Source organism: Thalassophryne amazonica, chromosome 22, assembly GCF_902500255.1.
Source record: "Thalassophryne amazonica chromosome 22, fThaAma1.1, whole genome shotgun sequence".
Lineage (NCBI taxonomy): Eukaryota > Metazoa > Chordata > Actinopteri > Batrachoidiformes > Batrachoididae > Thalassophryne > Thalassophryne amazonica.
The window spans coordinates 26043461-26064726 of record NC_047124.1 but is presented as its reverse complement, the minus strand read 5'-3'; the positions used below and the strand labels follow the sequence as shown (position 1 = coordinate 26064726).

At 46.2% G+C, this 21266-nt stretch overlaps 1 protein-coding gene across 1 annotated transcript in view; it reads left to right on the top strand.

Annotated features, from left to right (window-relative positions):
• Positions 1-587: 587 nt before the first annotated feature.
• The window catches only part of LOC117504141 (high-affinity choline transporter 1-like), a 39987-nt gene continuing 19308 nt past the window's right edge, over positions 588-21266 (top strand). Inside the window, exons 1-2 of the mRNA XM_034163530.1 lie at positions 588-808; positions 20874-21057. Coding sequence (XP_034019421.1) covers positions 20874-21057 — 184 coding nt within the window. The 5' untranslated portion in view covers positions 588-808. The remainder of the gene's footprint in view (positions 809-20873; positions 21058-21266) is intronic.

Sequence of the window (21266 nt, the reverse complement as noted above, 5' to 3'; positions counted from 1 at the left end):
CCGTGACAAAAAGCACCCCACAGACTGCTACTTCCCAAGTGCAGGACCAACAGACAGAAAAACTCCTTTGTCCCTCACATCATCAGACTGTGCAACTCCTCACTCAGGGGGAGGAGGAATAACAGGAAGACAGGGGACGGGAATGAGAGGAACAGTAGTAGCCAGTAAATTAGTATTGATCAGTATGTCTGGTATTCATATTTGCAAACTGTTTTTCTTTTTTCAGTTTTGATACTCTGTGTGCTGCTATACAATGCTGCTGGAACCTCAATTTCCCTGAGGGAGTCTTCCCAAGGGAACAATACAGTGCTATCTAGTCTAATCTAAATTGCCGTGAGACTGGGTTGTCTTTTCATCAAACCAACCATTAAAACAAGGCCCTTTGAGTATTGAAGGAACGTAGGCTTTAGGCTGGAACAACACATCAAAATTGCACTTTGACAGCAGTCCTTTGCTTTACAACCCTAAAATACGGCTTCTCAATCTACTAAACCAGCGCAACAGGATACAACTGCAACAATTCAATGTTAAGTAGGGACCTGTTTATGAGTCGACAGAGAGACCGAGAGAGAGGGAGGGAGAAAGGGAGGAAGAGTGGGAGGGAGAGAGCTATGTACAGTAAACCCACTGGTGTTGGCAGTACAAACAGTAAGAATATGAAAGCCAGTGTTCGAGCCCCTCCCCAAAAAAAGAACCAGGCATTTACTATCAGGACCTTCTTGTGTCTCCTTCTTATTGTTGTGACAGCTGCTTCTGAGGCCCGTGCATCCAGTTTTGGAGCTTTCCTAGCATTTGAAAGAAGACAAAGGTAATTGCTCAAGTATCTTTATTTAAAATAAGAAATAAATCAGTATTTCAACTAAAATGTACAGTATTGGACCAAAATTTTGGGCACATTTAATTTAAATTGCCCTAACCCCCCCCCCAAAAAAAATAAACATGTGCAAATGAAACAGAACAAAAAAAGCTGCTCTGTGTATTTTAAAATGTTTGCAAAGTGCTATACAGTATAATCGCACAATCGCACAATGTGGCCATATTAAAGTTTGAATTACTGGAGTCCTGTTGCATTGGTGTAATACGAGGTCTGTTAGAAAAGTATCCAATCGTTTTATTTTTTGCAAAAACCGTATGGATTGAATCACGTGTGATGGCATCAGCCAAGCTTGAACCTTCGTGTGCATGCGTGAGTTTTTTCTGTCGGTCCTGTCGGTTGCGTCATTCGCCTGTGAGCACGCTTTATGGGAGGAGTGGTCCAGCCCCCTCTGCGGATTATCATTGTCAGGAAAATGGCTGAGCGACTGCCCGCTTTGCTGCATCAAAATCTTTCAGAACTGTGAGAGACAGCCAGGTGGAACCATTTGGAAAATTCAGATGGCTTTCGGTGAAGATCTTATGGCATCACACAGATTAAGGAGCATTACAACCGGATTAAAGACGGCCCACAGCGGCTGAGGGCGCGCCACGCTTTGAGCGGCCATCGACAGGCTGAAACGACCAGATCATTTCCAAAGTGAAGGCTGTGTTGATCCGGGACGTCGTCTGACTACCAGAGAAATGGCAAGAGAGGGTGGACATAGCACTTTTCGGCACATTACAACTGTTACAGGAGATTTTGTAATGAAACACGTGCGGCGGAATTTGCGCGTCCGGACGGAGTCACGTAATGGCGCACACAAAAAGCACCTCTGTCCTTGGAAGTCTCACGGGACATGCCCAGCTCTTCCACCATTCGGAAGATTCAGACGGCTTTGGGTGGCTTTTTAGTCGAGTGAGTATCCGAGAAACTGTCGAAGATCTGGGCATGTCACATGTCCTGTGAGACCAAACATGGAGGTGCTTTCGTTCTGCGCTATTAGCGGCTCCGTGGCAAAGTCCTCCGCTCCTGTTTTCATGACAACAAATCTCCTTTAACAGTGGAATGGGCCGGAAAAGTGCTATGTCCACCTTTCTGCCATTTCTCTGGTAGTCAGACGACGTCTCGGATCAACACAGCATTCAGTTTGGAAATGATCTGGCCGTTTCAGCCTGTCGATCGCTGCTCGGAGCGCGGCGCGCCCTCCGCCATTGTGCGCCGTCTTTAAACCAGCTGTAACACTTCTTAATCTGTGTGATGCCCATAAAATCGTCCCTGAAAGCCATCTGAATTTTCCGAATGGTGTCCACCTGGCTGTCTCTCACAGTTTCTGACAAATTTGATGCAGCGCTGCTCCAGCCGTTCAGACATTTTCCTCACAATGAAAATCTGACAAGGGGGGAGGATCAGTGCTCACTCAAAGCCTGCTCACAGGCGAATGATGCAACTGACAGGCGTGAAAAAACTCACGCATGCGCATGAAGGTTCAAGCTTGGCTGATGCAATCACATGTGATTCAAATCCATAAGGTTTTTGCAAAAAATAAAAAGGTCGGATACTTTCTAACAGACCTCGTAGAATTGAGAAATGTGGTATTTTAGGGTTGTGCAGCAAGACTTGTCAAAGTGCAATGTTTGCTTTCATTTTATTGTCATTAGAATCTTGCATACACGTGCAAAGATTCTGGAGTCATAACTGGGTATTAAATGGGAACAAGTGAGAACTTTTCGGGGGACTGAATTCACAGTTCTTACTGTGCAATTTGATCAGAGGTGTCAAGTAACGAAGTACAAATACTTCGTTACTGTACTTAAGTACACTTTTTAGGTATCTATACTCCATTACTTATTTTTCTGCCTACTTCTGACTTCTACTCATTACATTTTCACACAAGTATCTGTACTTTCTATTCCTTACATTTTTAAAACAAACAGCCTCGTTACTCTTGGCTTCAGTTTAATGTATATATATATATATATATATTTCCCGTCATGTGTAATCAACTTTTTCTGCAGCGCGGCTTTGCTTTGAACCGTGAACCCAGCAGTGGTTCGCAGATTGAAGCAATGCAATGCCTTCGCCATTGCTTCGTTTATTCTTTCTTTCTTTCACTTAATTTCCCCCCGCTAAAATCCTAAAGAGCATACTTCTGTGAGTATTATTTACCTTTTCTATGTTAACCGACCTGTTATGGTCTTCTGAAACAGTTGATAGATGTATTTTATAACTTAAAAACGGGAGCGACGCTAACGCGTTAGCATGTCTATGGCATTTTCAATGTTAAAAGTTAGCATTTAGCAATTGCAGCTCTCATCACGTTCGGGTGCATTTGTTTTCAAATTGTAATATTTCTTAAATTTATTTTTGTTTATATATTAATAATCTAATTATTATTATATACAATTCTAGAGAAAGAGGCAAAAAGAACCTGAATAGAAACACAACAGAAAATATAAAAGCAACTAACAATGAACATACATAAATAAATACATACGTACATAAATGTTTCCTGTGGACACCTAGTGACTATTGCACCTCCATTTCATCCCTATCTTATTTAAGTTTAATGACCGTTTGTTTCAATCAAACCATATTTTCAGTTTGTTAATTTCTTCAGTGATTTCCTCCAGAATTATCTGCCAAACTAGAAAACTGCTGCATCCTAGTAAGAGCAGAATACTACTGGAATTAATTTGAATAAGGAAAGTTGTGTTTTTTTTTTCCTTCACTAAATGGATGCTACACTCACTGCAGTTTATTGTCTGGAATAGTCCCAGATTGCATTTCAGAGCTTCTAGAATTGAAACATTTTCGTGCAGGTGGTGTTGGGGGGTAATTTGGGGTTTTGGGTCTTGGGCCACATGTAGAATGAATCAGTTTTTAAATTAAGCTTTCAATTCATATAGTGGCATCTACCTTTTTTTTTTAAAGGTTACTTTATACTTTTATACTTTAAGTAGGTTTTGGAGCACATACTTTTTCACTTTTACTTGAGTAAAGAGGTCAAGTTGATACTTCAACTTTTACCAGAGTGTTTTTAAACTGCAGTATTTATACTTCTACTTAAGTAACAAATGTGTGTACTTTTGACACCACTGAATTTGATACTGCACAAAGTTGCAAAACAAATACTATCAAATGATGCTGGCATGAGATCTGCTTTGTTTTGCGTGTGTGTCACAAGGCAACTAAAAACCATATATGGGTTTAATTAAGTAGCAAACAGCTGACCAATTTCCACAGCAATGGTTTGTGGCAGAAATTAGTTTGGACTAGAGTCCATTACTCAGTGTTTCCCGCACTCGTTTATAAGCCTGGCGGACTGCCAGTCCAGAAATATTTTGTTAATATGGCCAAAATAAGCATTAATTTGGATGTGATTAATCATTTGCACATTAAATTTTGTTTTTACAAGTGCTGTTCCTTCTCGTTTAATCCAAATTAGCAATTTGTGCATTTTGAAACATCGTAGTAACTTTTTGATCCATGTTTGTCAATCTCGAACAAACTACATAGTAGTTATGGTCATCATGGGGGGTGCTAACTGGCAGAATTGGAACGGCTGGCAGAACCAGAACGGAATGATAGAACAGCACCTTACCATGTCCCCGGTAGCGAGTGAAGTCACCCCACTGCGAACCCGCGCCAGGTGAAGTCACCCCATTTTTTTCTGTGAAGTCACCCCACTCCATCTATCCATGCTTATTTTCTTAAATAATTAAGAATGACTAGTTTGAAGTTAAGGGACCCACCAGTGTGAGGTATAGAACCAGGCAGTGCACCCTATTTCTCCCATCAATGGGCTTTTTACCTGACAATTACATTCCCCAACCTTAAAACATCATCTCTGTTGTGTGGGCCGCTGAAGAGGAGGTACTGCTGGCCCACCACCACCAGAGGGCGCCCTGCCTGGAGTGCGGGCTCCAGGCACCAGAGGGCGCCGCCGCCTCACGTGAGCAGCTACGGTGACAGCTGTCACCCATCACCTGAGACAGCTGACGGCAATCATCTGTGGGGTATATCAGCAGGACGGCACCTCCACCTCATGGCCGAGATATCGTTTCTACCTACGAGGTAACGTATCAAAGCTGACGGAGTGTATCCTTTTGGATTAGTGTATAGCTTGTGGATTACTGTTCCAACGAGAGGTGGAGGTAACTTCCCTGCTGTTCGGAGTCTTGGGTGCAAACGCGCCCCCATCTAACTGTTCTTTGTTCCTCGCCAGCAGTACCAGGTCCGACACGCGGAGGCAGTGGCCACCTGGGAGTTCGGGACTTGGCGGCTCCAGTATTTCTGGGGTCCTGTGGCGGAGGAAGCCGTGTGGTTCGGGTCTTACCTTGGAGAGGCGTCTCCTATCTTCGAGCCTGCCCACACGACACTTTTGTGAATTGACTGTTGTCCATTTCGTGATTGGTTGTATTCGTTGTGCACGTTCACAACAGTAAAGCCTTGTTATTTGACTTTCTCCATGTCCGTTCATTTGCGCCCCCTGTTGTGGTCCGTGTACTGACACTTTCCAACAGGATATCTCGGCCAACGTCATGGATCCCGAGGGGCGTCAACCGGCTGTTGAACGGCCAATGGAAGAACAGGACGCGCAGGCGTCCGCGGGAGGGGTAATCAGTGAGTTGCAGCGGATCCTCACCGCTTTCACGACTCGGTTGGATTTCATGACCGAGCAGAACGTCCTCCTGAACCGCAGGGTGGAGGCTCTCGCCGCGCAGGTGGAAGCGCGCCCTCCGGGCGCCGCTGCTTCTCTCCCTCCCGTAGATCCTGTGCGTAACATTGACGTTCCACTGGTTGTTCAACGACCTCTCCCTCCTTCCCCGGAAGCATACATAAGCCCTCCAGAGCCGTACGGAGGCTGTGTGGAGACGTGCGCGGATTTTCTGATGCAGTGTTTGCTCGTCTTCGCACAGCGTCCCGTTATGTACGCGACCGATGCTAGTAAAGTAGCTTATGTCATAAACCTGCTTCGCGGTGAGGCACGCGCTTGGGCTACAGCGCTCTGGGAGCAGAATTCACGGCTCCTGACATACGATGGGTTTGTGAGGGGGCTCAGAACCGTGTTCGATCACCCTAATAGGGGCGAGACCGCTTCAACCGTGCTACTGTCAATGAGACAGGGGCGCCGGAGCGCAGCTGTTTATGCAGTCGACTTCCGCATCGCGGCTGCGAGATCCGGCTGGAATAACGCTGTCCTCCGCGCCGCCTTTATAAATGGACTGTCTTTGGTTCTCAAGGAGCACCTGGTGGCTAAGGACGAACCGCGGGATTTAGACGGGCTTATCGATCTTGTCATACGGTTGGACAACCGGTTAGAAGAACGTCGGCGGGAACGAGACGAAGGGCGTGGCCGGGCACGCGCCGTCCCTCTCCCTTCCGGTTCCGACCGCGCTCCGCCTTCCCCACGCCTCCACGGCCCCTGCGCTCCGTGGGGCCACAGCTCCCCCTACTGACGAAGCTATGGACACGAGTAGGGCAAAATTTAGGGCACCAGCTGCACAGAGGAGACGGGCCCATGGAGCTTGTTTTGTTTGTGGTGCACTAGGGCACCATGTGAGAGACTTGCCACGAGCGGTTTACAACACCAACGCCCGCCCCTAGAGACTGGGCTAGGGGTGGGCCGAGACATTCACGTGGGACACACCCACATTGCTACACGACTCCCAGTCACGATCCTGTATGAGGATTTAACCCTGAAGGCCCCAGCACTGGTGGACACGGGCTCTGAGGGGAATCTGTTGGACTGCAGATGGGCCAGGGAGATAGGGCTCCCTCTGGTGGCGCTTACCTCGCCTGTGCAGGTTCGAGCGCTGGATGGCTCCCTGCTCCCTCCGATCACACATAAGACACCACCTGTAACGCTGGTGGTGTCAGGAAACCACCGGGAGGTGATCGAGTTTTTTTGACCAGGCCACTTCCCGTGTGGTTTTAGGCTTTCCCTGGATGTTGAAGCACAATCCCCGGATTGATTGGCCGTCGGGGGTAGTGGTTCAGTGGAGCGAGACCTGCCATCGGGTGTGTCTAGGTTCCTCGGTTCCTCCCGGCTCCCAAGCTAAGGAGGAGGTCAGAGTCCCGCCCAATCTGGGGACGGTGCCGGTGGGAGTACCACGACCTTGTCGACGTGTTCTCAGCAAGGATCTGGCGCTTCACACTCCCCCCCCCACCGTCCGTACGATTGTGCCATCGATTTGGTTCCAGGCAGTGGGTTCCCGTCCAGTAGACTGTACAACCTCTCAACGGCCTGAGCGCGAATCAATGGAGACCTACATCCGGGACTCGTTAGCTGCCGGGTTGATCCGAAATTCCACCTCCCCGATGGGCGCAGGTTTCTTTTTCGTGGGTAAAAAAGATGGCGGACTTCGTCCATGCATCGATATAGGGGCTGAACGAAATCACGGTTCGCAACGGATACCCGTTACCCCTGTTGGATTCGGTGTTCACGCCCCTGCATGGAGCCAAGATTTTTACCGAGCTTGATCTTAGAAACGCGTATCATCTGGTTCGGATCCGGAAGGGAGACGAGTGGAAAGACGGCATTCAACACACCCCCTTAGGTCACTTTGAGTACCTGGTCATTGCCGTTCGGCCTCACAAACGCCCCCGCGACGTTCCAAGCCTTGGTTAACGACGTATTGCGGGACTTCCTGCACCGGTTCGTCTTCGTATATCTAGACGATATACTCATCTTTTCTCCGGATCCTGAGGACTCATGTCGCGCATGTACGTCAGGTCCTGCAGCGTTATTGGAGAACCGGCTGTTTGTTAAGGGCGAGAAGTGTGAGTTCACCGCACCTCTTTGTCCTTCCTGGGGTTCAATCATCTCCCACAACTCCGTCGCACCTGATCCGGCCAAGGTTGCTGCGGTGAGAGACTGGCCCCAACCCACAAGCCGTAGGAAGCTGCAACAGTTCCTCGGCTTTGCGAATTTCTACAGGAGGTTCATTAAAGGCTACAGTCAGGTTGTTAGCCCCCTGACAGCCCTGACCTCACCAAAAGTCCCCTTCACCTGGTCGGATCGTTGCGAGGCCGCGTTCAAGGAGTTGAACGGCGCTTCTCGTCTGCACCCGTTCTGGTGCAGCCCGATCCTAGTCGCCAGTTAGTGGTTGAAGTGGACGCCTCGGACTCAGGGATAGGAGCTGTGCTGTCCCAGAGTGGGAAGACCGATAAGGTCCTTCATCCGTGTGCCTATTTTTCCCGCAGGTTGACCCCGGCTGAACGGAACTATGACGTCGGCAACCGAGAACTCCTTGCGGTGAAAGAGGCTCTTGAAGAGTGGAGACACCTGTTGGAGGGGACGTCCGTGCCATTCATGGTGTTCACTGACCACCGGAACCTGGAGTATATCAGGACCGCCAAGCGGCTGAATCCCAGGCAAGCCCGCTGGTCACTGTTCTTCGGCCGTTTTGACTTCCGCATCACCTACCGGCCCGGACCAAGAACCAGAAATCGGATGCCTTGTCCCGGGTACACGAAGACGAGGTCAAAGCGGAGTTGTCGGATCCACCAGAACCTATCATCCGGAGTCCCACTATCGTGGCCACCCTCACCTGGGACGTAGAGAGAATCGTCCGGGAGGCCCTGGCACGAAGCCCGGACCCCGGGACTGGACCAAAGAACAGACTTTACGTCCCACCCCAGAGGCAAGAGCTGCAGTCCTGGACTTCTGTCACGGCTCTAAGCTCTCCTGTCATCCAGGGTGCGAAGAACCATGGCAGTTGTCCGGCAGCGCTTCTGGTGGGCGTCCCTGGAGGCCGACATCCGGACCTATGTCCAGGCCTGTACCACCTGCGCCAGGGGCAAGGCCGACCATCGCAAGGCTCCGGGACTGCTACAGACCGCTGCCCGTGCCTCATCGCCCCTGGTCCCACATCGGCCTGGATTTTGTCACGGGCCTCCCGCCGTCCCAGGGAAACACCGTGATCCTCACGATAGTGGACCGATTTCTCCAAGGCGGCCCACTTCGTGGCCCTCCCGAAGCTCCCAACGGCCCAGGAGGACAGCGGACCTCCTGGTCCACCATGTCGTCCGCCTGCAATGGGATACCATCAGACATCGTCTCCGATCGCGGTCCCCAGTTCTCCTCGCATGTCTGGAGGAGCTTTTGCCAGGAACTGGGGGCCACGGTCAGTCTCTCGTCCGGGTATCACCCCCAGACCAACGGGCAAGCAGAGCGGGCCAATCAAGAAATGGAGCAAACACTGCGTTGTGTGACAGCCGCGCACCCGGCGGCCTGGAGTACTCATCTGGCTGGATCGAGTACGCCCACAACAGTCAAGTGTCATCAGCCACCGGCCTCTCCCCCTTTGAGGTGTGTTTGGGGTATCAGCCCCCATTGTTCCCGGTGGTTGAGGGAGAGGTCGGTGTGCCCTCGGTCCAGGCCCACCTGCGGAAGTGTCGTCGGGTGTGGCGTGCCGCCCGTTCTGCTTTGTTGAAGGCCCGGCATGAGGGCGAAGACCCATACAGACCGGCGGCGGACCCGCCCCTACGTATCGCCCCGGGCAGGAAGTGTGGTTGTCCACGAAGGACATCCCGCTAAAGGTGGCCTCCCCAAAACTGCAGGACAGATACATAGGACCGTTTAAAATTCTCAAGGTCATCAATCCCGCCGCAGTGAGGCTTCGGCTTCCAGCCTCACTGCGGATCCATCCAGTGTTTCATGTGTCAAAGCTCAAGCCCCATCACACCTCGCCCCTCTGTACACCCGGTCCGGCACCACCTCCTGCCGGATCATCGATGGCGAGCCGGCTTGGACAGTGCGCCGGTTGTTGGACGTCCGACGGATGGGCCGGGGCTTTCAATATCTGGTGGACTGGGAGGGGTACGGTCCCGAAGAACGCTCCTGGGTGAAGAAGAGCTTCATCCTGGACCCGGCCCTCCTGGCCGACTTCTACCGTCGCCACCCGGACAGCCCGGTCCGGGCGCCAGGAGGCGCCCGTTGAGGGGGGGGTCCTGTTGTGGGGGCACGCTGAAGAGGAGGGGTACTGCTGGCCCACCACCACCAGAGGGCGCCCTGCCTGGAGTGCGGGCTCCAGGCACCAGAGGGCGCCGCCGCCTCACGTGAGCAGCTACGGTGACAGCTGTCACCCATCACCTGAGACAGCTGACGGCAATCATCTGTGGGGTATATCAGCAGGACGGCACCTCCACCTCATGGCCGAGATATCGTTTTCTACCTACGAGGTAACGTATCAAAGCTGACGGAGTGTATCCTTTTGGATTAGTGTATAGCTTGTGGATTACTGTTTCCAACGAGAGGTGGAGGTAACTTCCCTGCTGTTCGGAGTCTTGGGTGCAAACGCGCCCCCATCTAACTGTTCTTTGTTCCTCGCCAGCAGTACCAGGTCCGACACGCGGAGGCAGTGGCCACCTGGGAGTTCGGGACTTGGCGGCTCCAGTATTTCCGGGGGTCCTGTGGCGGAGGAAGCCGTGTGGTTCGGGTCTTACCTTGGAGAGGCGTCTCCTATCTTCGAGCCTGCCCACACGACACTTTTGTGAATTGACTGTTGTCCATTTCGTGATTGGTTGTATTCGTTGTGCACGTTCACAACAGTAAAGCCTTGTTATTTGACTTTCTCCATTGTCCGTTCATTTGCGCCCCCTGTTGTGGGTCCGTGTACTGACACTTTCCCAACAATCTCACTTACAAAACCTGAGTAAGAACAGTGTATTATGTCACAGGTGTGTATAAATAATTTATTACATGAACGTATCAGAATTGAAATATTGTGCTACTAGAGTGGGGTGAATTCACATGGACTGGGGTGACAACCTGGGACGAGTTCGCAGTGGGGTGACTTCACTATGAACCATGCCCCTCCTATGTCCCAAGCTCTATGTACCGATAACCAATCTCATGATAATGTAATAAAATGTTATCATACAAAACAGAAAGCCCCCCCATCGTGTTCAAAACAGAAACTTATCTCTTTTCAAATTGCTGGAATAGCAAATCGTCAATATTGGAAAATTTACCCTCACTACCACTAGATGTAACCACACAAGCTTCCCCTTATGTAATTCTGTTGCTGTTCTGTCAAGATTTTGGGGCTTCTAATGATGAACTATAGCTTTATATAGTGATTAAATAACTTGATTATTTTAATGGTGAGACCTGATCATCTCATCAATACCTGTTTTGGGTGTAATATAGCAAAAAAACCACCCAGTCCGCCGATTGTCAACCATTCCGCCAGTTACCAGTTGTTCCGGTTCCATTCCGGCGATTAGTAGCTCCCGGCCATCATTGACACCAGATTTCCATTTCTCAAATTATTGATCGTACGCAGTAACTTCTAGGTGTTCGTAGTCTTAATGTCTGCAAACATGTTCAAACTTGTTTTAAACTGGGTTTTCATGGTGACTGCAGCTTGTAACTCCTTTGATTGCGCTCCATCGGGGTAAAAATTTTAAGCCAAAGCAGCATTTGCTGTGGTTTAGTTATAGCCATCATCGGCACTAGTTTTTAAATTGGGGTCAAATTTTCAAACGGTTCAAGAATTTCATCAATATTCACAAAATTGTCGCTAGTCTGTGGTAACATCAGGGTATTTGTAGTCTTAACAGCTTCAATCTTGTTGATCGTCTTTAAACAGGGTAGTTCTCATGAGCAACACTTGAAACTTGTTTGATCATGCTCCATCAGGGTAAAAAGTTGAAGCCGAAAAAGCAGTTGTTGCTCCTTGCTTTCATTTTTGGGCAGACTGCCAGGTCTGTACCACCTAGTTGCCAGGTCTGGACTTTATAAGGCAGCCTGTTAGGAGACAAGCCAGATTACCAGGTCACCCCTCTGAGTCTGGTCTGCTTGAGGTTTCTTCCTCATTATCATCAAAGGGAGTTTTTCCTTACCACTGTCACCTGTGTGTTTGCTCTAGGGGTTGTTAAGGTTAGACCTTACTTGAAGCGCCTCGAGGCAACTTTGTTGTGATGTGGCGCTATATAAATGAAATAAAATGAATTGAATTGAATTAAGCCGTTTCATCTAGTTTTTGCACTGTTTTGGATTACGGGCAATCGGAACGGAACGGCACCCTGTGGAATCGAGTGTAACTGAGTGATCCCTGTCTTGTCTTCTGGTGTTCTTCAGTGTGAAAAATACAAATGCAGGGCTGTGACAGGATTGCATAAATAACAAAGACATCGCATAATTTTATTTGTGCGTTTTTTCCATCCAATGCACCTTGCAATTTGTGCACCGGGCCTGATTTTTTTTTCTTTTTTCTGACTTATAAATTAAGTGCAGGCTTGATTATACCTTTAGTGGCCCACAAGAATATGCACACATTATATTGAATAATTGTTTCTAGATAACAAAAAGAAGAAGAAGAAGAAGAAAAGGGTCTGGTTAGGTAATTTGAGCAAAATGGCATTTTAAACTGCTTCAAACTACTTTTCTAAAGTAACGGAGCAGTATTAGCCAACTCTTAAGTGCTTCTAAACTAATTTTACAGTATTTCAGAGAATTATGCATTTAAAAAAATGGCTTGGAACTGCACATTCATGATTTGGCTGGAAGGTATTTGGACACTTTCTCAAAAAAACATGCCAGAAATCTGTTATAACAACTCACACACACACTTGTCCAAGAGCGCTGAAGTGTTCAAATGTTACAAATACTCATGTACTTTGCTTTGGAGCCACTTGGGTATTGACGGGACTCTGGAGGCTTGTCAAGGCTTCAAACTGGTCCGTGGGGTTTCTGCTGAAAAGATACAAACCTGCAACTGCTGGTCTCATAAGTTGAATGTATGCTTTGGAGCGGACTAAAATGATGGCAATCACATGATCGCTGCCCTCACAGCCCCGGCGGCTCGATCATACAACATATAAGGGCATTCTGGATGTTGTTGACGAAATGAATTTTTTTGGTCATTTGTTCGACAGTGGGCTCTTTTGTTTAACTTGGCCAAGAAGACTGGCACAGACAGCAATGTTAGGCATTCAATGGCGTTACGCTTGATAAAATGTAATTTGTACAAGAACGGAAAGGAGAACAAATGGAGGGGAGGAGGAGTACGTTGAAGGAATTGCTGCTTATATGGCTTCAAGGTCTGTGTGTGTGATACAGCTGAAGCAATGCATGATTCTCAAGTTCTTGACTGCAGGCAGTGTGTGTGTGTGTGTGCATGCCCAGTATTTTTCCACTGCAGATGTCACAAAGTCAGACTGCTCCACCACAGAAACCCGTCTTTATCAGACATCTGACACAACTTCACTCATCAGCTTAAGTGAAGAATTTTTGAAGCAACAGTTCCAGCAGTCAGACGGGCTACACTGACATGAAGGGTTATAATGTATCATGTACTCTAATAAAAAATTGATCACATAAATACATGCATTTACATGTATTGCTCAATAAAATGCGATGGGCTATTATGAAATAGTGGAATTACACAACTCAGTTTGTAGTCTTTGCTACCACCCTTCCACCTCTGACCAGATTCAAGTGGCTGAAAGTCCACAACAGGGACTGTTGGTTTATTGACAGTCTTGTTGTGGCGCCAGCAGCACTCACAGCACCAGCATATGCTTCCTAACCTTTCATTATATTTACATCTCTGTGCCTTATAGAAAGTCCAGTGAAAGGTGTTACAGGGGTATTCCTCAGGACGCCATTTACTACGATGGACCACAATCCAAAAAACAAAAGTGTTAAAACAGGATGGAACGGATTAAATCTGGCTTGCTTCCTAGCAGGATGACTTATCAATCAATCAACCATCAATCAACTTTTTTCTTATATAGCGCCAAATCACAACAAACAGTTGCCCCAAGGCGCTCCATATTGTAAGGCAAGGCCATACAATAATTATGAAAAACCCCAACGGTCAAAACGACCCCCTATGAGCAAGCACTTGGCAACAGTGGGAAGGAAAAACTCCCTTTTAACATAGCAGCATAACCAAGGGATGGTCCAGGGTCACCCGATCCAGCCCTAACTATAAGCCTTAGAGAAAAGGAAAGTTTTAAGCCTAATCTTAAAAGTAGAGAGGGTATCTGTCTCCCTGATCTGAATTGGGAGCTGGTTCCACAGGAGAGGAGCCTGAAAGCTGAAGGCTCTGCCTCCCATTCTACTCTTACAAACCCTAGGAACTACAAGTAAGCCCGCAGTCTGAGAGCGAAGCGCTCTATGGGTAATATGGTACTACGAGGTCCTAAGATAAGATGGGACCTGATTATTCAAACCTTATAAGTAAGAAGAAGAATTTTAAATTCTATTCTAGAATTAACAGGAAGCCAATGAAGAGAGGCCAACACGGGTGAGATATGCTCTCTCCTGCTAGTCCCCGTCAGTACTCTAGCTGCAGCATTCTGAACCAACTGAAGGCTTTTTAGGGAACTTTTAGGACAACCTGATAATAATGAATTACAATAGTCCAGCCTAGAGGAAATAAATGCATGAATTAGTTTTTCAGCATCACTCTGAGACAAGACCTTTCTGATTTTAGAGATATTGCGTAAATGCAAAAAGGCAGTCCTACATAATTGTTTAATATGCGCTTTGAATGACATATCCTGATCAAAAATGACTCCAAGATTTCTCACAGTATTACTAGAGATCAGGGAAATGCCATCCAGAGTACGATCTGGTTAGACACCATGCTTCTAAGATTTGTGGGGCCAAGTACAATAACTTCAGTTTTATCTGAGTTTAAAAGCAGGAAATTAGAGGTCATCCATGTCTTTATGTCTGTAAGACAATCCTGCAGTTTAGCTAATTGGTGTGTATCCTCTGGCTTCATGGATAGATAAAGCTGGGTATCATCTGCGTACAATGAAATTTAAGCAATACCGTCTAATAATACTGCCTAAGGGAAGCATGTATAAAGTGAATAAAATTGGTCCTAGCACAGAACCTTGTGGAACTCCATAATTAACTTTAGTCTGTGAAGAAGATTCCCCATTTACATGAACAAACTGTAATCTATTAGACAAATATGATTCAAACCACTGCAGCGCAGTGCCTTTAATACCTATGACATGCTCTAATCTCTGTAATAAAATTTTATGGTCAACAGTATCAAAAGCAGCACTGAGGTCCAACAGAACAAGCACAGAGATAAGTCCACTGTCCGAAGCCATAAGAAGATCATTTGTAACCTTCACTAATGCTGTTTCTGTACTATGATGAATTCTAAAACCTGACTGAAACTCTTCAAATAGACCATTCCTCTGCAGGTGATCAGTTAACTGTTTTACAACTACCCTCTCAAGAATCTTTGAGAGAAAAGGAAGGTTGGAAATTGGCCTATAATTAGCTAAGATAGCTGGGTCAAGTGATGGCTTTTAAGTAATGGTTTAATTACTGCCACCTTAAAGGCCTGTGGTACATAACCAACTAACAAAGATAGATTGATCATATTTGAAGCATTAAATAATGGTAGGACTTCCTTGAGCAGCCTGGCAGGAATGGGGTCCAATAAACATGCCGATGGTTTGGACGAAGCAACCAATGAAAATAACTCAGACAGAACAACCGGAGAGAAAGAGTCTAACCAAATACCGGCATCACTGAAAGCAGCCAAAGATAACGATACATCTTTGGGATGGTTATGAGTAATTTTTTCTCTAATAGTCAAAATTTGTTAGCAAAGAAAGTCATGAAGTCATTATTAGTTAAAGTTAATGGAATACTCAGCTCAATAGAGCTCTGACTCTTTGTCAGCCTAGCTACAGTGTTGTGTGGGCCGCCGAAGAGGAGGTACTGCTGGCTCACCACCACCGGATGGCGCCCTGCTTGGAGTGCGGGCTTCAAGCACAAGAGGGCGCCAGAACCACTGGAGTGACAGCCGTCAATCATCCTCAACACCAGCTGTCACTCATCATCTCATCATCACCATTCACCATAAAGGCCGGGTGGCGACTCCACCTCCTCGCCGAGAAAATCTCCTACGATACAAGGTAATCTCTCTGCTGACTTATAGTCAAATAATAATCTGATCTGTTTTGCAGCTGTTTTTTCCTGGTGGTATTTCCTTGACTGGATTTTCGGAGCTGCACGTGTGTATGATTGGAGGTGGAGGCTCTCCCTCCACAAGAATCAATAATCAAGGTTGCTGGGTGTGAGGATTCACACTCACTACCTTCTGTTTTTTCTGCCAGCAGTACCAGGGCCGACAACGGAGGACAGAGACCACCTGGGGACTCGGGGCTTGGCGGCTTCGGTGTACTTCAGGCCGTTGGTGGTAGAAGCGGTGTGGGTCCCGGCTCTTCGTTCATCTGAGGTCTCCTATCTTCGAGCCTGCCCGCAATCCTCTTGTGTGTGATTGGCAGTACCTTTGTTATTTTACGTTGTGTTCTTGTGCAACATTAAATTGTTTACTCCTTCCCTTATCCCTTGTCCGTTCATTAGCGCCCCCTGTTGTGGGTCCGTGTTACGACACCTTCCCAACATACAGTGCTGAAAAGAAACCTGAGGTTATTCTTATTTTCTTCAATTAGTGATGAGTAGAAAGATGTCCTAGCTTTACGGAGGGCTTTTTTATAGAGCAACAAACTCTTTTTCCAGGCTAAGTGAAGATCTTCTAAGTTAGTGAGACGCCATTTCCTCTCCAACTTACGGGTTATCTGCTTAAGCTACGAGTTTGTGAGTTATACCATGGAGTCAGACACTTCTGATTTAAAGCTCTCTTTTTCAGAGGAGCTACAGCATCCAAAGTTGTCTTCAAGAGGATGTAAAACTATGACGAGATACTCTACTCCCTTACAGAGTTTAGGTAGCTACTCTGCTCTGTGTTGGTATATGACATTAGAGAACATAACGAAGGAATCATATCCTTAAACCTAGTTACAGCGCTTTCTGAAAGACTTCTAGTGTATGAAACTTATTCCCCCACTGCAGGGTAGTCCATCAGGGTAAATGTAAATGTTATTAAAAAATGATCAGACAGAAGGGAGTTTTCAGGGAATACTGTTAAATCTTCTATTTCCATACCATAAGTCAGAACAAGATCTAAGATATGATTAAAGTGGTGGGTGGACTCCTTACTTTGTGAGCAAAGCCGATAGAGTCTAATAATAGATTAAATGCAGTGTTGAGGCTGTCATTCTCAGCATCTGTGTGGATATTAAAATCGCCCACTATATTATCTTATCTGAGCTAAGCACTAAGTCAGACAAAAGGTCTGAAAATTCACAGAGAAACTCACAGTAACGACCAGGTGGACGATAGATAATAACAAATAAAACTGGTTTTTGGGACTTCCAATTTGGATGGACAAGACTAAGAGACAGCTTCAAATGAATTAAAGCTCTGTCTAGGTTTTGATTAATTAATAAGCTGGAATGTAAGATTGCTGCTAATCCTCCGCCACGGCCCGTGCTACGAGCATTCTGACAGTTAGTGTGACTCGGGGGTGTTGACTCATTTAACTAACATATTCATCCTGCTGTAACCAGGTTTCTGTTAGGCAGAATAAATCAATATGTTGATCAATTATTATATCATTTACCAACAGGGACTTAGAAGAGAGAGACCTAATGTTTAATAGACCACATTTAACTGTTTTAGTCTGTGGTGCAATTGAAGGTGCTATATTATTTTTTCTTTTGAATTTTATGCTTAAATAGATTTTTGCTGGTTATTGGTGGTCTGGGAGCAGGCACCGTCTCTACGGGGATGGGGTAATGAGGGGATGGCAGGGGGAGAGAAGCTGCAGAGAGGTGTATAAGACCACAGCTCTGCCTCCTGGTCCCAACGCTGGACAGTCACAGTTTGGAGGATCCAAGAAAATTGGCCAGTTTTCTAGAAATGAGAACTGCTCCATCTAAAGTGGGATGGATGCCGTCTCTCCTAACAAGACCAGGTTTTCCCCAGAAGCTTTGCCAATTATCAATGAAGCCCACCTCATTTTTTGGACACCACTCAGACAGCCAGCAATTCAAGGAGAACATGCGGCTAAACATGTCACTCCCGGTCTGATTGGGGAGGGGCCCAGAGAAAACAACAGAGTCCGACATTGTTTTTGCAAAGTTACACACCGATTTAATGTTAATTTTAGTGACCTCCGATTGGCGTAACCGAGTGTCATTACTGCCGACGTTAATTACAATCTTACCAAATTTACGCTTAGCCTTAGCCAGCAATTTCAAATGTCCTTCGATGTCGCCTGCTCTGGCCCCCGGAAGACAATTGACAATGGTTGCTGGTGTCGCCAACTTCACATTTCTCAAAACAGAGTCGCCAATAACCAGAGTTTGATCCTCGGCGAGTGTATCGTCGAGTGGGGAAAAGCGGTTAGAGATGTGAACGGGTTGACGGTGTACACGGGGCTTCTGTTTAGGGCTACGCTTCCTCCTCACAGTCACCCAGTCAGCCTGCTTTCCCGACTGCCCGGGATCTGCCAGGGGGGAACTAGCGGCGGCTAAGCTATCTTGGTCCGCACCGACTACAGGGGCCTGGCTAGCTGTAGAATTTTCCACGGTGCGGAGCCGAGTCTCCAATTCGCCCAGCCTGGCCTCCAAAGCTACGAATAAGCTGCACTTATTACAAGTACCGTTACTGCTAAAGGAGGCCGAGGAATAACTAAACATTTCACACCCAGAGCAGAAAAGTGCGGGAGAGACAGGAGAAGCCGCCATGCTAAATCGGCTAAGAGCTAGTAGCTACGCAACCTAGCGGATTCCTAAAAACACACAAAGTGAATAATGTGTAAATAATTTAAAGGTGATTCAGCAGAAGGAGTGCCCCAATCAAGGCACCAAACAGGCCATGAAGCAGCACAGGCAACGCACGACAACAGTGCTAAAAGAGAAAAATAAAAAAAATAAAAACGAAAGCGTTAGCAAGCTAGTTAGCTTGCCAACGCTGATGAAAGTTAGCTGATAAAAGTGCTCCGTCGCGATGTTTCGACCGTTAGAGGTCTTCCTTAGGCGTTGGAGCACAGTAAAAAAGTAAAAAAAAAAAAAAAGTAAAAAAGTAAAAAAGTAAAAAAGTCTTGAAAAAGACTGTTAATTCAAGTCCAAAGCAGCAGGTAGCAGTCTCAGTGTAAACAGTCCCAACAGAGAGCCAAAATTCTGATGTGTAGCAGCAGGAAAGAGGAAGTCAGAAGAACCGACACATCGGTATACTTATAAAGTGCAAACCTGGCAACCTGGCTTATAAAGTGTAGAACTGGCAAACCCACCCAAAAATGAAAGAATGGAGCTGCACCCTTGGCCAGACATGACCAAAAACCAGCCCAGTCTTACGAAATGAATTTGTGCCCCTGTTACGAAAAATGCCCCATTTCTGTACCCTGTCACAAACCTATACATTAATGTACTTTTCGTAACCCAGTCTCACAAAATGTTGCGAGACTGGGCTGTCAAAAACGGCAACAAATTTTCACCCTGATGGAGTACGACCAAACAAATTTCAAGCCGTAGTCATTCGGAATACTCTGTTTAAAGAAGTTCAAAGATGATTGAAGCCCTGAAGACTATGCATTCCCCAAAGTTACCACGTACTATCAAAGATTTCAAGAATTCAGATGAAATTATTGAACAGTTCAAAAGTTGGATTGCGATTTCAAATCTGGTACCGATGATGGTCGTAAATATTACGTACACCAAAGTTGTTCAAGACTGACAAAGATGGATCAAGGTCATACTTCAAAAATGTCCTGATTTGCTATTTGGGATTAACGCCGTTCTATTACAATCACCCACAATCCAAAAAGAGTGTAAAAATGGGATAAAACTGCGTACTCTGGCTTGCCTCCAAAAAGGATGGCTTATAAAGTGTAGACCTGGCAACCCACCCAAAAATGAAAGAATGGAGCTGCGTCCTTGGCCAGACATGACCAAAAACCAGCCCGGGTTCAACAAAATGAACTTGTGCCCCCATTACGAAAGTGACCCATTTTCGTACCCTATCACGAACCCATACATTAATGTACTTTTCGTAACCCAATCTTCCAAAATGTTGTGAGACTGGGTTGTCAAAAACAGCAACAAATTTTCACCCTGATAGAGTACGACTAAACAAATTTCAAGCAGTAGTCATTAGGAATACTCAGTTTAAAGAAGTTCGAAGATGACTGAAGCCCTTAATACTATGCATTCCCCAAAGTTACCACGTACTATCAAAGATTTCAAAAATTCAAATGAACTTATTGAACGGCTCAAAAGTTAGATTCCAATTTCATATCTGGTGCCGATGGTGGTTGTAACTACTACATACACCAACTTTTTTCAAGATTGACAAAGATGGATTAAGATGATATTTCAAAAATGTCCTGATTTGCTATTCGGGATTAACTGTGTTCTATTACAATCACCCACAATCCAAAAAGTGTGAAAAAGTGGGATAAAACTGCATACTCTGGCTTGCCTCCAAACAGGATGGCTTATAAAGTGTAGACCTGGCAACCCACACCAAAATGAAAGAATGGAGCTGCGTCCTTGGCCAGACATGATCAAAAACCAGCCCAGTCTCACGAAATTTACAATATGTGAATGAGCCCAGAACCACGTGTCAGTCATAGTGTTGGCAGATGCAGCTGGTTACAGCCAAAAAAATTGTTGCAAAAACCACCATAATGTACACAAAACTGGCAAAAGTAGTATTTTTTTTCCTCCATTATTTTTACTGTCGTGGTTGCTCAGATTAGTTGCCTATCATAAAAAGTAATGCAGCCAAAACTAAATATATTCAAAACCGCCTAATATGGCAACACAGATTGGTGTGCAATTGGTGCAGTCATCGCTCTTGATGAAGTATTTGGAACCAAGACCCAGTGTCGCTGACCAAACGGTCTCCCCTAAAAATTGGTCCCCCCTGCCTTCACTGCACATGCGTCATTTCTGAGCGTCAGCATCGTCTGTTTCATATTTTGATCAATCTTGTTCAGGAAAAAAGTGAGAAGTCTGCAACAATGGTTGCTGCCAACGTTGGGTGATTATTGGAGTGACAAAAGTGTCCCATATGCTAAAATGGAGATTACCTAAAAATATATCATTGGGCCTATGTATCAACTTAGTATTCTGAGGTATAAATGCTTCACTGTTATCAATTTTTCCTTTTATGCTGAAGATGGCAGTGAACTGGATAGGACTCCTGTCCATAGGAGTGTTTTATGTGATGGTACTTGGCTTGGGCATTTGGGCGTCCAGAAAGTCCAAACGTGAAGAACAGAAGTGTACTGCAAAGCGCAGCGAAGTTGCCATGGTCGGAGGACGAAACCTAAACATCTGGGTTAGCATCTTTACCATGACAGGTAATAAAATAATGGCAAACATTATAGTTTGAAAATCTGTGCATAACATTGTGCTTATACTACCCCAATTCCAATGAAGTTGGGACATTGTGTAAAATGTAAATAAAAACAGAATACAATGATTTACAAATCCTCTTCAACCTATATTCAATTGAATACACCACAAAGACAAGATATTTAATGTTCAAACTGCCACTGTGGTAACTGGC